Below are 15,504 nucleotides of genomic sequence, written 5' to 3'. Positions count from 1 at the left end.
CTGCTCACTCCAAGAGAAACTAACCAATAGCCATGCACTATTCACGACAACACAAAACATAAGTAAACAGCGCTTATGGTGAGATCTTTGACTAAACGACATGACCAGTATACTTCAAAACATTTCACAATAAAAACGAGCACGCGTTGTGTCATCATCGCATTGCACAAATTCATTCAATATTGAATTGAATTGATTATCATGGCCTTGCCTGTCTTCGGTTCGAGGGTTTTTCAACCAAATGAAAACAAATTGGGTCATTAATCTAAACTGCATCTGCAAAACGGCATGGAACATAACATAACGCTTCAAATCCTTCATCAATCCGTCTTAGAGATATGACAGTGCATTCCATACCATTTGGAAAAGACAAAGCGGTTTAATTGATAAAACATGTGGAATCTTTTCCTGTGTCATTTCAAGGTGTGTGCATGTTATGGAGAAAGCAGATTTTCTTCAACAAACAAAAACATGCGCATAAACCAAACTTAGTGCAGACAAAATATTGACATTCCACAAGAATTGAAAGCTGTATCAAGTATATATGAAACAGATTGAGCGCTACCAGCTGTAGGAGTGAGAAAATAGCTTGGAGGAAGATTTTGGTAAGCTTTTTGATTGTTGTAGATTATAATGACTATCCACACATGAATAATGACATCAAAACTCCTCTAAGTTGAGAAAAATGTTTCTAATTTTATGGTAAATAAAGCAGGAAACATAAAAGTATTTCGAAATATTCGAAACCAGACATTAATCGGGAACAAGCGATCCAGACTGACTTTGATTCATGGATTAAGATTCTTCAACAGTAGTCAGTCACGGATTGTTTTTAGAAATCTCTCATTTCTGAATGCGTGAACAACGAAAAAAAAGCTAACGAAAACATTGACGAACAAACTTTCATTATTCTATATGATAAGCTGGTGTTAGAATCGCATTACATGACAGACGAGCAAATCAACTTTAAATGTGAGCTAATTTGAAAAACAGTTTATCGATCTGAAGTATTATGCCTGGGTGGGAGAAAGATAAAGTTGTCCCGGAGATAATGATAAATGACTATAATGGACGTCGATCGATTAATCAATTGTCGATCTTTCGTTCATACGTGTAAAAGCCTTTGATTTTTCTCGCAAGCTTCTTAATAAGAGTGAAATCTTACGATGATATTATTGCCATGTAAAATTACGTGCCCACCCTAATTTCGCCCTCACGACATCTCGATGATTTATCTGGCAGTTGCCAGGATACAATGTAACAGGAACACTCAATTTCCCATATTGTTTGTCACGACATTCCTTAATCTTCAATGAATATAGCGGATTAACAAAAGCAAGCATTTGCTTTAATATCCGCAGTGATCAATTACACGTTCGCTTATCCCTCCCATGCATAAATGAAAAAAAATTCAATCATTGTCTAGAAGTGGAGGACAAATTAATGTCTTTTAAATTCCTATCACGCTACTTCCTTCCCGAACTTTGGCAAGCCTAGTGATTAATTTAATAAACCTCTATGCGGAAAAACCAAGAATTATACAAGTTCTATGCAGTAAAGTTAGTCCGATGTTGTTTCTCGTCTGAGACGGGGCGAGTATCTTTTAATGGCAAACTTCAATCAAAGTACAATTAGCACTTTTCATTCACGACTTTACACCTAACCTCCTAGCCCCAGCTCGATTTAACACAAACCCGAGTTCATTCCTTCCCACAGAAATAGAAAGTTGAAAACATGACGCAACAACCGGTAAGATAATACCATAGTACGGACAAAACACGGGACCACTAACACTACACAGATCTATGGTATTTTGTATCATTTTACGTCAAAATTTTACAACCGTACGAAATCACCGAACGAAAAAGATAAAATCTCATCTTTACATCCAAGCGAATACAATAAGATACATGGTAACAGATGTCTGGAAAGAAAATTCCAAAGACATCAGGAGATCAGAGAAACAAGATACTTTAATATGGCGACTTCAGATTTAGTTTATTTATTTAATCGTGAGTTAAGAGTAAATTACACCTAGGCTACGTCATATTAAGGTGCAGAAAAGACAAATCATCGATTTCTAGACGTGTTGAAAATCTCTCGTGAGAAATTAAATGCAATCCATTCAAATGTTAACGATGTGCTGCCAAAATGATATAATTTACTTCTCTAGAACTCAACGTGAAGGATAGTAAGTCAAGCGGGACAGTGGCTAACGATGAAACTTTTCACACATGTGATAATACATATCTCAACTCGTATTCTGATGTCGATGATTGCACTCCCAATAATAGAAGGTGAGATACAACCGGAGTAAGCAAAGCAGAATGCACGAACTTAAATGTTATAAGATGCATAGATACAAACAGCGAAAGCCATATTTTTATGTAGTATCGTCCTCTCCCTTCTACAACAGCAACATTTTATATGGGATACAAGAGTATTTGTTTCTTACAGATTTTTAAGTCGAATTAAGTTCAAGTGCCTATGTGAAATTAGATCCACAACAACAGAGAAAAGTATAGGAACACTTTGAGAGGGCGGTTTCTCAATATGATTTGAATAAACGCGATGTTTGCATGCCGGCGACTATCATGCATAGAAGGTGATTTCTGCCTTTAAAATTATCTTTTAAAACTTTAGTATTTAAAAAAATGACCGACTGTTTGGTGTTTTATTCATCGTTCATTTAAAATTCAAATGAGTTGCATGGTAAGAAAGGGAGGAAGGATGGAAATATCTTAAATAGAAACCGCATCCTTCCCTAATCTTTTACAGGAAAGACGAATTAGCAATTTTTCGAGGTACGAAATCTTAAGAATGTCTCCTAATTAACTTCCAAATCAAACCAAAAAAGATGAGATTCATAGCTAGACGCTAAGGCAAAATGCGGAGCAAAACCTCTTGTTCATCGCGCTTCGCGAAATAAGTAAACTAAGCGAGCCGTTATTGCGAAGAGTATAAGGCACGAAAAGACTAGTTTGATCAGCGCCAAAAAGACCATTTGAATCTTTTACAGACTGATTTAGATGTTTCAGTGTGGTCACCAAAATCCAAGTTCTGACAAGTCATAGATTAATAGACCATCAGCATCAGCATGCTTAGTGGAGGCATATTGCTTTTCACTGACCCCATAACAATAAGTTAAATAAACATATATTTTTTTGTAACATTCATCGCGTCTCAATAAATTAAATTGTGTATCAAACCCGATAGTATAGATTTTATAAATATCGCGACCGTACTTTGCAACAGAAACTACAGAAATGTTTTGGCAAAACCTTGCTGTCAATCACTTTATCAATGCAAAGAGATACGGTTTAAATTACCATATTGCTAAACACGTCTCTCTAGGAAAGCAATGTCAAGTTGAACCTTCGTGTGAACTGAAAGAACAAATCTTTCTTTTTTCTTGTAGCAAGAAATCACGAAGGTAAGGCGTTCCTTCTAGGATTTTTGGAAATGGAAAAAAGCATAAGCAGTTCGATGTATGTAACAACAGAGAAAAAAGCCGAAATCTATGTCAATATTCCTTATCTAAACATAACAATGAAAAAATACGTCCATCGAAGTCGGTCGACCAAAATTGAAATTTCAAAGAAAATACAAATGAGTGGTGGATATCGCGAGAAGAAGGGCATTTTGCTGACAGCCAACACAACAGTGTCCGTGTACGCGACAAACGCTGGAAAGACCTCGCGGGACACTTATGTGCTTTATCCCACATCAACATTGGGCGTGGAGCATGTTGTAGTAACATATACTCCAAAGCTCTCGCGTACCTCAAAGGACAGCTCTCTAGTGGGTATCATCGCAATGTATGACAACACTTTAATACAAATGAAGTTGCGCATTCAAGGAAATCTAGTTTATGATGGTAAAACTTACTATAATGGCGACGTAATAAGAATATTTTTAAATAGCCTGGAGACCTTCCAACTGAAATCTAAAAAAGATCTTACAGGTACACTTGTGATCTCAACGAGACCCGTAGTGGTACTGGGAGGTAACAGGTGCGTCAAGATTGAAACAGCTAGTTACTGCTCGCATCTTGCGACTCAGCTCATACCGGTCTCAAAATGGGGCACCCGGTTCTTGACATCGCCAACTCCGAACAGGGACAAGTCGATCGATGGTGACATCTTCAGAATTGTAGCCGCTTTTAACGCGACACATATATCGATAGGAAGTGAGAATTTTACCTTAAACTCAGGGGAATATAAAGAATTCAAAGTGCAATACACAGATGCCAAGCTTATCGAGAGCAGCAAGCCGGCGATGTTGATTCAATACAATCGAGGCTCGTCGGGAAGCTATCAATCGGAGCCGTTTGCACGCATGCTCCCGTCCATTGTACAATATACCAACTCCTATCATTTACCGATTCCCGTGGCTTATGTTACACCACCATTCAGCAATCATCTTACTTTCATTGTAAAAACCTCCGAAAGAGAAGTTGTGGAATTCGACAGTGAACGACACTGCAGTAAACAAATAGAAAGTATGGAAATCCCTGGGACTGAATACAGCACATACACATGTCCTCTTAATATCAGCACAAGGGTATGGACAGTCATTACACTGAGGAGTAAATCGGAAGGCGTACGGCTGTTGGCGTACATCGTCGGCCATAATGATTTTGATGGCTATGGCTACTCAGGAGGCATGGAAATGAACGACATCAATAAGATGCGATTGTTCAAATATGGTGTCGAATATGGGATAGAAGAGGATATAATAAATACAAGGGGATGCGATTTTCATCACTCTACCGTTCCCTACATTCAAGATGAATTTATAAATGGATCCACCATTAAAAATATGTGCAAACCCCAGAACAGTTGTACGATTGAATGTAAAAGAACGTATAGTTTCAAAGCACCAGACGCGTCTGAGATTATCATAGCTCGACAAACAATTCGTTGGTCTAAGCAAATACCAAACATCGTTATTCCTTCGCACGTAAAAGGAAGGAATATTTCCTCCATCGAGGAAATGGTACGGAACATGTCAACAATGTGTCCTGGGGATAGTTTGGATTACGAAGATGAACATAGAAATTTGGAGAATGGTACCAAGTTAATCAACAGAAAATGGTTTGTACGGGAGATGTGTGGACGAGTTACTAGACAAAATCAAACTATATTAGGTAAGAACTGTTTACTGAACAATTCCAAAGATAAGAAAATGCATGTGACTGTCGTCTGTTTTCTCACAGTGCATCGTCACAAACAGATAGAAGAGGGAGAAATGAGCAAGAAAAGCATGTCTAATGTGGTTGTTATCGTCGTGATTTCATTATGTGTACCTTTATTGATCATCATAGTTGCAGTTATACTTAGGATGTAAGTCAGATTTATTTTGTTATATTGTTGAGTTGTTCTTACGCACATGAGGATTCGTATCACAGCTGACAAAGACACTAAACTGTAGTACAATGAAAACTTAAGTTTCAACATCAGATTACTCTTGATGGACACATTAGCTTGACGTGAATAAGATCTTACGTTTTAATATTAGATCACTCCTGGTAAACACATTAGATTGGAGTTTACAAGACCTTCGGTTTTAACATCAGATCACTCCTGATGAAGACACTAGACTGAAGTACACAACACCTTAAGTTTAAATATCAAATCACTCTTGAACATGACACTAGACTAGAATACATAAGAACTTAAGTTCAGATGAATCACGTTAGATCACTCCTGATGAAGACTCGAGACTGACGTATATAAGAACTTATATTTCAACATGAATTCACTCCTGATGAACACATAAGGTTGGAGTATATAAGACCTTAAGTTCATCAGTTCACTCTTGATGAAGGCACAAAACTGGAATAAAATAGGATTCATGTTTCAACATCAAATCACTTCTAACGAAGACACTGTATAGGAGTAAATGACGTCTGTTTCGACGTCACATCACTTCGATGAGGCTTCCAGCCTAGATTACAAAATAGACAAAATCTTGACATTGGACCTTTCTCGAAATGTATTGCAGAGCATCGAAAAGCGATATTTCCAATAAGGTAACAGTTTCGAAAACATCAATCCACAAAGTTAAGGTGGAAGAAGCCACTGAATTATCCAACCAAAACACTCACAACGAAGAATCTCCACAAAAAAATCTCGATGCCAATCACAATGGACAAGAAATAAAAACCAGTCATGTCTAGCGACGTTAATTAACATAAAAAAGAAACAGACGATAGAGGGCAGTGAAAAGTTGCCAAAAACGGAAACAGCCAGAACTAACTTGTAAAGACTACGACACCAGTCGAATGCGCGTGTAAGAAAAACATTTAAGAGAAAGAAAAAATACTATATTCTCTTTTACTTTCTTAAAAACCCTCCATGTGAATTGACAGCTCAGCGTTGCAGATTGTAAATCAATATCCAAAAAGAGAAGAAAAATGAATGCAATGCTTTTGTAACAATTTTATATTAGGACATGGTTCATTTTTGCAATAAGAAGTGAAGGTTTTCACGAGTTAAATTTCATCTTTTGTCCCTCTGTCACCATCCTCATCATGCTTTGTAAAATAATCCAGTTTCTCTTGAGGATCCGGCACAATAGTATCGGCACCAGGCTTCCAGCCTGCCGGACACACCTCGCCATGTTTATCAGTGTATTGAAAAGCTTGGACTAAACGCAGAGTCTCGTCAACGGAACGCCCCACCTGGTGTTATTGAGAAAGGTATTAGAGAGTTTTAGTTCAGCTTTACGGCAAACGGCAAACCTCAACTGCCCGCTTGCCGTTGAGTTTTGCCGTTTCTAAAAAATTTGAATCTAGTTTGGCGTTTAGGTTATTGTATTTTACAATTCGCATTGTCCTGAGCTAAATATCATGTTTTTTTAAAAGTGCTATTTATGAAAAAGGCATATTCATGTTGTAAAATTACATAAAAATGTAACATTGAGCCATAAACATCACTTGGTTCTATTAAAAGTACTAAAAAGCTTGCCGCAAATCCCCTACCGCAAGAAGGGCCTTTTGCCTTAAAACCTGAATCGCAAACTGCAACATAAACTTCAAGGCCAGGATCACGTGACTTTTTGCGGTTTGTCGTTAACGCCAAACTATAACTCCATGTGTATAACTCTCCACGAGCGACAATAATCAGGCAGGCAGGCAGGCAGGCAAGGCTAAATTATTTCATCCCATTTATAAAGTGCCAATCGATATGGTATTTTGAAGACCGCCATACAAAAGAGTATTCTTATTTTCTACTTGACAAGGCAAAATCCGACTGTAGACTAGTTTGTTCTAAAGAGAACTGTTGAAACAGCAGTATAAAATTTCTGCAAATTGACCCTATTTAGCATAGTAGTTCTAAAAAGAACTGTTGAAACTGTATTTTTAACAAAAAAAAACTCGTCAGAAGTCAGCTTTTTGTTAAAACGAGTTCAAACGAGCATTTACGTCAGTTTGTTGCTGTAATGACATCATACAAACACCGTTTACTTAAAACAAATTGCTTCAAACGACAAAGAACCCGATCATCAAATCATTTTTTGTATAAGTTTTTTAACGAGTTTCGAATTATCCAAACAGAAGATGTTGTGGTCATTGTGTAGTCAATTTAATTACACATTACAGAGTCCGAAATCACGTTCTGACAACGCGTAAAATTCCGGTTTTTTTTTGTATGCGAAAATCGCTACTGGCCAATATCCTACGAAAATTTGCTTTTGCTTTTAAAGTCGATGACATGATAATATTTAGATAATAAAATTGTTAATTACGTATTCGTGTTATCTTAAGGAAATCATCGGCGAACAGAGATTTTTTCCGAACCCTTAAAACACAATAGCAAACATTTACTTACAGGCAAATCATTCATCGTTATCTGTCGAAGTACGCCTTTATCATCTATGATGAAAAGTCCTCTGAAAAAAAATATATAATCGATGCCATAAATATTGTTTGCGTACATTTAATCAGCAAACAAAGCTGGTGTTGGCGAAAATTTAATCTGGAGCTGAGCAAATAATGATTTGTTAAGTCCGGTGTCGTCATATTGAACCCAGACTTTTAAGTAATCCCACTGCACTAACTGCGCATGTCCCAAAATAATGATTATACAGAAGGGTCAATCAGGGCCCGGTTGCACGAAGCCTGGATAGCGTTATCCATTGGATAGCGAATATTTTCAAACTTGTTAAAAAGGTGTTTGTTTTTTTCTTACGACAAAGAAATTTTGTAGCCTTCGACACAATATTTTATTTCGGCGATTGCATAGTTCAAATCGTATATTTTTCTCTTATAAGAGATTTTATGAAAGTTCAGAAAAATTTGCCATCCAGTGGATAACGCTATCCAGGCTTCGTGCAACCGGCCCCAATCAGTTTAAGTTGCGGAAAATTGTGCTATAAATTTGGTGTTGCCTTTAAAAATGACAAAACCGAGTGTGGATTGTAGATTTCAAACTATGAAATTAAAACGCACTTTGAAGAGTCCTGAGCAAAGAGTAATTTAATACAAACCAGACAACTGGAACTTGGATAGTGTCGTTCTATGTCTTTACACGGTTGAAAATGATTAGCATTACATTTTATGACTCTTTAAGACATTCTTTGTGTGTAGTTATCAAAAAACGACCAAATGTATGTCATTGTCAGAAAAAATCCTGTCCTGTGGTGAAATGGACACCCATATAGTGAAATTTAATCACCAATGTGGTGAAATATGAAACATCGGACTGCTAACACTGGTTAGAATTGCACATTGGGTCGTTGTCGGCCGATACTTCAATAAATGCGTTCTATACAGTTCTGCTACGTACCTTAACGTGTGTCCTTCATTCTCCAATAAAACACCGTAATCTTTTGCAATCTGATGGTTCAAATCGGAAAGTAATGGATAAGCTAGTTTTCCCAAGCCGCCATCTTTCCTTGGAGTGTTGATCCTTCAGAGAACAGAAATTAATTACTGTTACGTAAAACACTTTTCTGGTATACCATACAGTATTGCTGGTGGACTATATAACCTGAGGCTTATCAGTTGATTATCACAAGATCATCGCAAATGTAGGTAATATGGTAAAGGTTATCTGTTAAATTCTTTAGACACATGCAATTCAACAGGGGGAAATTAGAAAGGTAATTTTTTGGGGGGGGGAGGTTGAATATGCATATATTTGTCTATGACCAACTAATTTCTTTTCAAATTAAAATCACTTTCAAAATAAATCAGTCACGCAAAGCTGAATGCACAAATATTCACCCCCCAATTAATGTTCTGGCTACCCCCTGCGACTCAATATCAGTGGGATCTAATATTTTCATTTGGTGATATGCCTAGGGATTTCTTAGTGGAGATAACTAAATAACATAAATGAGTATAGTTCAAAATTTCACCTTAAGATTTGTGTACACAAACATGTTGCAATGAAGTCGACTTTTAACAGACTACTATTATTTATCTTTAAACTTCAACAAAAAGAGCATGGTGATAGTTGACAATGGCAACTTGCCGCTGGTTTATACCACAGTTCTCATGTCTATCTGCTATTGGTCCTATTCACAAAATGCCTGGCTAAACTATGGACCAGGACCAATGTTCTTTTCAAATTTAAATGATCTCAATAACTCAAACCTTAAGTCAGTAGCTGGGGGTTTAATTTTTTTTTTGAAAATAACGGGTGAAATTATGTAGTAAATGATAAGTGGATGGAATGGAATTTTATCACTGACTGTGAAGATGCAGATTTCTTCATTTGCTCTATTCACATACCATGCCAAATGTGTGAAAACAGAATCTACTGAGCATGCCACAACTTCTGAGTTGATTTGGCGGAATTCATCAATTCTATTGCTGAAAGCAATGATTTCTGTAGGACAAACAAAGGTGCTAAAATGAAAAAATTACATTGAAACTTGAATGTTTTCCAAGATTTGAATGTGTCAGATAAGCTGACGACATAAAAAAGAAAAAGGTCGACTTACAAATCCAATGGGTAGAAAAAAAATACCAAATACTTTCCTATGTGGAAAAAAAACAACATTGTTTTATTTAGAATATTATTACAAAGTTCAGAATCAAACGTCGATGGTTTGTAAACTTCCACGCGAGTTATTTCAAGAACAATTCTTACCCAGAAAATCGGATATGTTCAACGTCTTAAATTCTCCATTCACAACAGCTGTTCCTTCCCAAAACGGCGCGGGCTTCGAGACTAAAGCAAACACGAAATGTCACAGCCACTGCATGTATATTGTACTAAAGTTTTCAAGCATTTCATTGACGTTTATGGCTTTCTGTCAAATTATCTCACAGTTAATAGATCACAAATTTATAAAGTCATGGCTGGCTGCCGCACGCGTAGGTTGTGTCTATTTATACACGAAGACCTTGAAATTCTCTTTGAAAATTATCTTTAATGACAACTTGTACGATAATTATACAGTCATTAAAGTCAAGCGTAAAATATCAATGGCATAGCGTAAAGTAATTATGCTTGAGCAGGAGTAAAACAAGACAAAAAGCTTACTTTGGGCTTTGCTCCAGTGTAAAGCGTGTTCACTTGTTCGTCTCTCTTGTGGGTAAACTTGTCCTCCTGCATAAACACGACAAGACTCGTCGTTTTCCACTTTATTAGCAAACGTACAGGTTAGGAGACCACAAAATAGAATACTGAGGGAGAAATAAGACTTTTTAGTCAAACCAATATGCATTTTGTACGTTAATATAGTCGACTATTAATCGTCATTGCTTAGCGTTGGAATCAATAGTTAGACACTGTTGTTGTTTGTTAAATGTGAGTTGAGCCAATTGTACGGGTGGTCCGTGTCTATGATACACGTGTACTTTAAAGAATACTTTATGTTCTATAAAACAAAACAAACAAGTAAAGGCTGGTACGCAACGCGTTCATACATGTCATTTTGGTCAAAACCAAACTTAGAATTTACAAAATAATGAGAAGATATACTCCTTCATGGTGTAAAAATGAAGAAATTACTGAATCGCATAGTGAAAATTTCATCATATACGTCCTTTTGATTTTTCTACTTGGAAGTAAAAATGCCATATCTCGAAAAATACTGAGTGACGTTATTTATCAAAACATCGTACCTTTCAAATGCTTGGATATGATGCAGTATATTTACTAAGAAATAGCGGTTATCCGATTGACGTCGTAAAAATTCTGCATTGCTAGCTTTCAAAGTCAGCGTGCAGTTTTCGTTGAAAATTGCTTTCAAACTTAACTTTGTTTCTCTTCTCCGTCAAGTATGGAAGAATTTCTAATCACATCAAATGTTTATCTAGCTCTGTCGATCAGTTTTTTCCCAAATTATCGGCCATCAACAAGTGCTGTTCAAATTAATAACCAATCTTTTTCTTTCTTCTTATTTACTTTGATTTCTTACTGGTTCTGCCATTGCATTGCTCGATCTTCATTGACAATTAACGTATTTTCAATTGTACTTTTCTATGCTTTTCAACATGTTTCTTCAAAGTCATAGATTTCATTTCTTGTTTATTTGCATTCAAAAATATTTATGATTTTGATTTTTTATCAAATCGTTCATGTAGATCCGTAAAGTAATTCTCGTTGCCTGAAGAAATTGTGTCGGCTTGCATCTTGAATTTTTCACGCCTGAATCATTTTAATTCTGGTGAATGGCATATGTCCTCGGCAAGTCGATTGAAACCACACCACTTGGAGAGCAAGTTTAGCAAGTCGAAAGTCCTCTTGTTCGACTGCTAAATGTGCTTAAATCGTCAATACTTGAGACACAATCACCAAACTCGCTATTACAATCCTTTGCTGATCATGAACAATGCACGCTTTGAACACCATCAATGGTTATTAATATTCAAATCAGTGAACTCAAAGTTTGATAAAATTATTGTCAAAAGGAAGAGTCTAATGCATCATTTTTCTCTCCGCAATCGTGTTATTACAACGCAAACACGTGCTTTCATAGATATTAGGCCTGTTTAAAACATCGAACTTTACATGCACAGGACGCATTAAAGACAAAAGAAAATGAATGAACTTCCTCATTATCTTTTGTCTTAAATACGTTCAGCTCATGTAAAGATCGACGTTTAAAACTGGCCTTAGTGATTAAATGTTCCCTAAAACCTCGAGAGGTTTATTAAAAGTCGCTCAGTCGCGCCTTCGGACTTTTGCTAAACCTCCCTCGGTTTGGGGGCATTTAATCCCTAATATCCCTAAAAAAGTGTAATTATAAGAATTAAGATACCAACTTTGCTTTGCACAAGTACAAATCTTTTAAAAACGTTATATTTGCTGCTTCTGTGTCCTTCTTTTCGTCCAACTTTGTTCCACCATCGTATTTTTCTATCTGTCCACCTTTGTGTTTATCTTTTTGTATAACTTTTTGCTTATCTTTGTGTCTACGTTAGTGTGTTCCTTTTTGTCTACCTTTCTATTTAACCTATTTTTCTACCTTTGTGTTCACTTTTATGTCTATCTTTTTCTCCAGCCTTGCGTTCAGCCTTTGTTTACCTTTATGTCTACTTTTTGTCTACAGTTTAACTTTATGTCTTTGTCTAACATTTTGTCTACAGTTTTTAGTATCGATTTCTTTCTATCTATTTTTCTACCGACGAAATTAAAAGAAGTCATTTCATTATAAAAATTGAAGGATAACAAATGCGTTTTACACACATTTCAGATATTTTTCCTCAATATTCTCGAGAGGGGCCCACCCCTGTTTGGTTATTGAGGGGCCTTGGCGGCTTGGCCTCGCCAGTCCCTACACGTCCCTGAAACGGTTCACACAGAATGAAAAGCATAAATGAAAAACACAAAATCAATCACAGGTGTTCTGTCCGAGATTGCAAACACACGAATTGTGTTGTCTACGTGAATTGTAAATAATATCAGATCAAATTTCAGTACAGATAACAGGAAGACTGTTTTATCACATCGCCTGTACTCAAGAAAACAAGTCTGTTTATTTTCACATTTATTTGCTTAGTGATGTCAACGCGTTATGGATATAAAAACTCGTCGATTGTTACAAAAAAATCGACATTTTAGGTTAATGTTTTCTTAGCAAAAAACCCAAGTAGCTACAATGAATGCTCAGAAATGTCATACACGTAGTGGTGGACAGAGAATTAGTAAAAATGGACGTGTAAATGGGAACTCCAACATAACTGACCGTATGATAGCAAGAAAGAATTTTCAATTAGTCACGACCAGCGAAAGAAAATGTGGCACGTCAAACTCTCGAAACGAAAAACAACTCGCTCAAGCTATTCGCGCGTTGCAAGTGCAACAAAACAGAAGGCTGTCGAAGATGAACGATAAAATATTCGAAGCGAAAATCCATCGCTCGAAATTTCAAGATATCGAAAGATCAAGCTTGATTTTAGGAAACAACGAACTAAAATTCCTCTGTCAAAAACATGCAGGTAAAAATTTGGGAAGTAAGTGACGTACAGTAATGATTTATTGTATATATTTCATCCGATGTTGGCGCTCTTGTTAAGATTCAGCTGCAATTGCAAACTCGCATTGCTTTCGTCTCTTTAGATAGCAAAAGTGCTGTGCTCAAGAAGGATGAGATTTCCGGTCGTCCCGCAAATAAAATGGAAAGCTACATTGTTGACAAACCGTCTCCAAACACTCAAAATAAAAAAGGTTTAAACACACATCTCGCACAAACGAACGCGGCTATAACATTGCCTTCGGGGAAAAACAACAGAAACAATTTTCCAATGAATAAAACACCAAAAAAATACGGGGAACGTAAAACTCCAGGTGCTGTCCTTCAACTTCAACAAGAATTGAACACGTTACGACAAAGAAGGAAATGCCACTGACACATACATCAACCAAGAACGGCGTATTCAAAGATCTACGTTTACCTATATTGTCGAATGTCAACAAGCAGAAGAAATATAAGATCCAATGGAGTAATGGGGTGAGCGCAGAAAATAGATGTGGAGGACGCTGGGAAGCACCACAGGAACAGCTAAAGCAAATACAAGACAAGAAATATGAACGACAGAAGATCCTTGATATCCGTGAGAACTTTACAGAGCACGATGAGGACCATAAAGAGCATATCGCTGACGCTGGTCGGTCCTCGGAAAAGCGATACGACACGAAAACGCCCGAAGTTGATTCAATTAATGGCAAACTCACGCCGACGGTCCAAGACTCGACGTCAAAAAGATACAATGAGCTGTTTCTAAAGATGGACAGTCACGACAAGAAAGAACTGGTTAGTGAAGAGAACTGGGCCGAGACGCTGAAATCTTGTCGCTATCTACGAAAACCCAGAGGGCAAGAAACCCCGGCGATTTTGATCGAGTCAATATTTCAAGATGATTAATAGAAATTTTTCATACCCTATAAAAAATGTTACGAAGTGTATTCATATTAAATGCCTGAATAGACGCCTAAAATTTCTTTTCCCATAGATTTAATACTGCCGGTCAATCTTTTAATGCTATAATGGGCATTGATGAACACAAAAATATTGAATAATAATGGCTATCGTGTCTTACTAACTATTGATTTATTAGCAAAGAAAGAAATGCCGAGTCACACATTTTTCACGATTTCAACATTAAATAAACAAGGAAAAATGTGAAAAGGAAAATTTGTTCGTTGCAAGGGATTCAGTTTTAACTTTATTGCTCGAGTCCATTCGCCTTATTTCGCAGACTGACAATGTAGTGTTTGAACAGATAATGCTCCATATTCAAGCAAAAGTCAGCTAAAGTTAAAAACGATGTTGCCAGAAATGGACGCCAAGTATTCAACTACAACCAAAGATCTTCATCCAAACCTTTTCAATCGTTCTCAAAACAAAACAAAACGTTTGAAGAGACGACGTACGGGCGAAAATGATATATTTTTGCCTGTGCTGATGAATGACAAACAGGAGAACAAGCCAAGCTTGGAAAAACTTCCAGAAACAACGAACAGAGATGAAGATGAACAGAAAGAGAAGTTCCACAAGGAAAATAAGACTAACACGATTGAAGATTTGCCACTTTTGGAAACAATGAAAGACGAAATAAGCAAGCGTGTCGTTGCTGGAATAATAATGAACTCAACGTTTGCTTCAAAACAGTCAATCACATCAAAGAAAACTTTAACCAAGCGTTTAGATAAATTTCTTGGGCGATCTCCTCAAGCTCCTGCCTTCTCACCACAACCCCCACAAAAGCTTTCAACACCGTCGACACTAAGGCAACAGCAATCTAGTGGCAATACATGGTATCTGAAAGAAGAAAAACTCTGTCGAGTTTTTAATGTCAGCCTTAAATCTTTGTACGAGAAGTCGAGCGACTCACCGCTCAAGTCTCGATACATACGTGTTCCTCTTACCCCCATACCGTCTATAGAGTGGATATTTAGGGACATTGAAAACACAGAATAAAATATGATGAAATGAAACAGAAGTAAAAAAGTGGATGATTTTTTCAGAATTCATCGCTTACCTGATGATCAAAGGAAATTCTTCAGAGTGGGAACTACACAATTAACGTGAATTTCATCT

The 15,504-nt window shown here is 36.8% G+C and overlaps 2 protein-coding genes across 5 annotated transcripts; one reads left to right on the top strand and one right to left on the bottom strand.

The window, feature by feature from the left end:
- The first annotated feature begins 410 nt into the window (after positions 1-410).
- LOC124442620 lies at positions 411-6,501 on the top strand. 4 transcript variants are annotated; one of them, XM_046993108.1, is made up of 5 exons: positions 411-605; positions 2,174-2,297; positions 3,419-5,149; positions 5,219-5,345; positions 6,007-6,501. In XM_046993108.1, exons 2-5 carry the CDS (start codon positions 2,219-2,221, stop codon positions 6,179-6,181), a joined length of 2,112 nt encoding a protein of 703 aa, XP_046849064.1. In that variant the 5' UTR covers positions 411-605; positions 2,174-2,218; the 3' UTR covers positions 6,182-6,501. The 4 variants fall into 4 exon arrangements, with proteins under 4 accessions (XP_046849064.1, XP_046849067.1, XP_046849066.1 ...); XM_046993111.1 differs by lacking the exon at positions 411-605 and adding an exon at positions 1,542-2,012; XM_046993110.1 differs by lacking the exon at positions 411-605 and adding an exon at positions 1,542-2,102.
- LOC124442621 (peroxiredoxin-4-like) lies at positions 6,432-10,758 on the bottom strand. The gene is made up of 7 exons (XM_046993112.1): positions 10,500-10,758; positions 10,104-10,184; positions 9,955-9,991; positions 9,743-9,859; positions 8,793-8,915; positions 7,836-7,896; positions 6,432-6,685 (listed from the first exon to the last, which is right to left on the bottom strand). The coding sequence occupies exons 1-7, from the start codon at positions 10,681-10,683 to the stop codon at positions 6,497-6,499; spliced, it is 792 nt and encodes a 263-aa protein (XP_046849068.1). The 5' UTR covers positions 10,684-10,758; the 3' UTR covers positions 6,432-6,496.
- Between the last annotated feature and the right edge of the window lie 4,746 nt (positions 10,759-15,504).

Source organism: Xenia sp. Carnegie-2017, unplaced genomic scaffold, assembly GCF_021976095.1.
Source record: "Xenia sp. Carnegie-2017 unplaced genomic scaffold, XeniaSp_v1 HiC_scaffold_20, whole genome shotgun sequence".
NCBI classification, from domain to species: Eukaryota; Metazoa; Cnidaria; class Anthozoa; order Malacalcyonacea; family Xeniidae; genus Xenia; species Xenia sp. Carnegie-2017.
The sequence above is the reverse complement of the archived record's forward strand: the minus strand, read 5'-3'. Positions and strand labels throughout refer to the sequence as shown.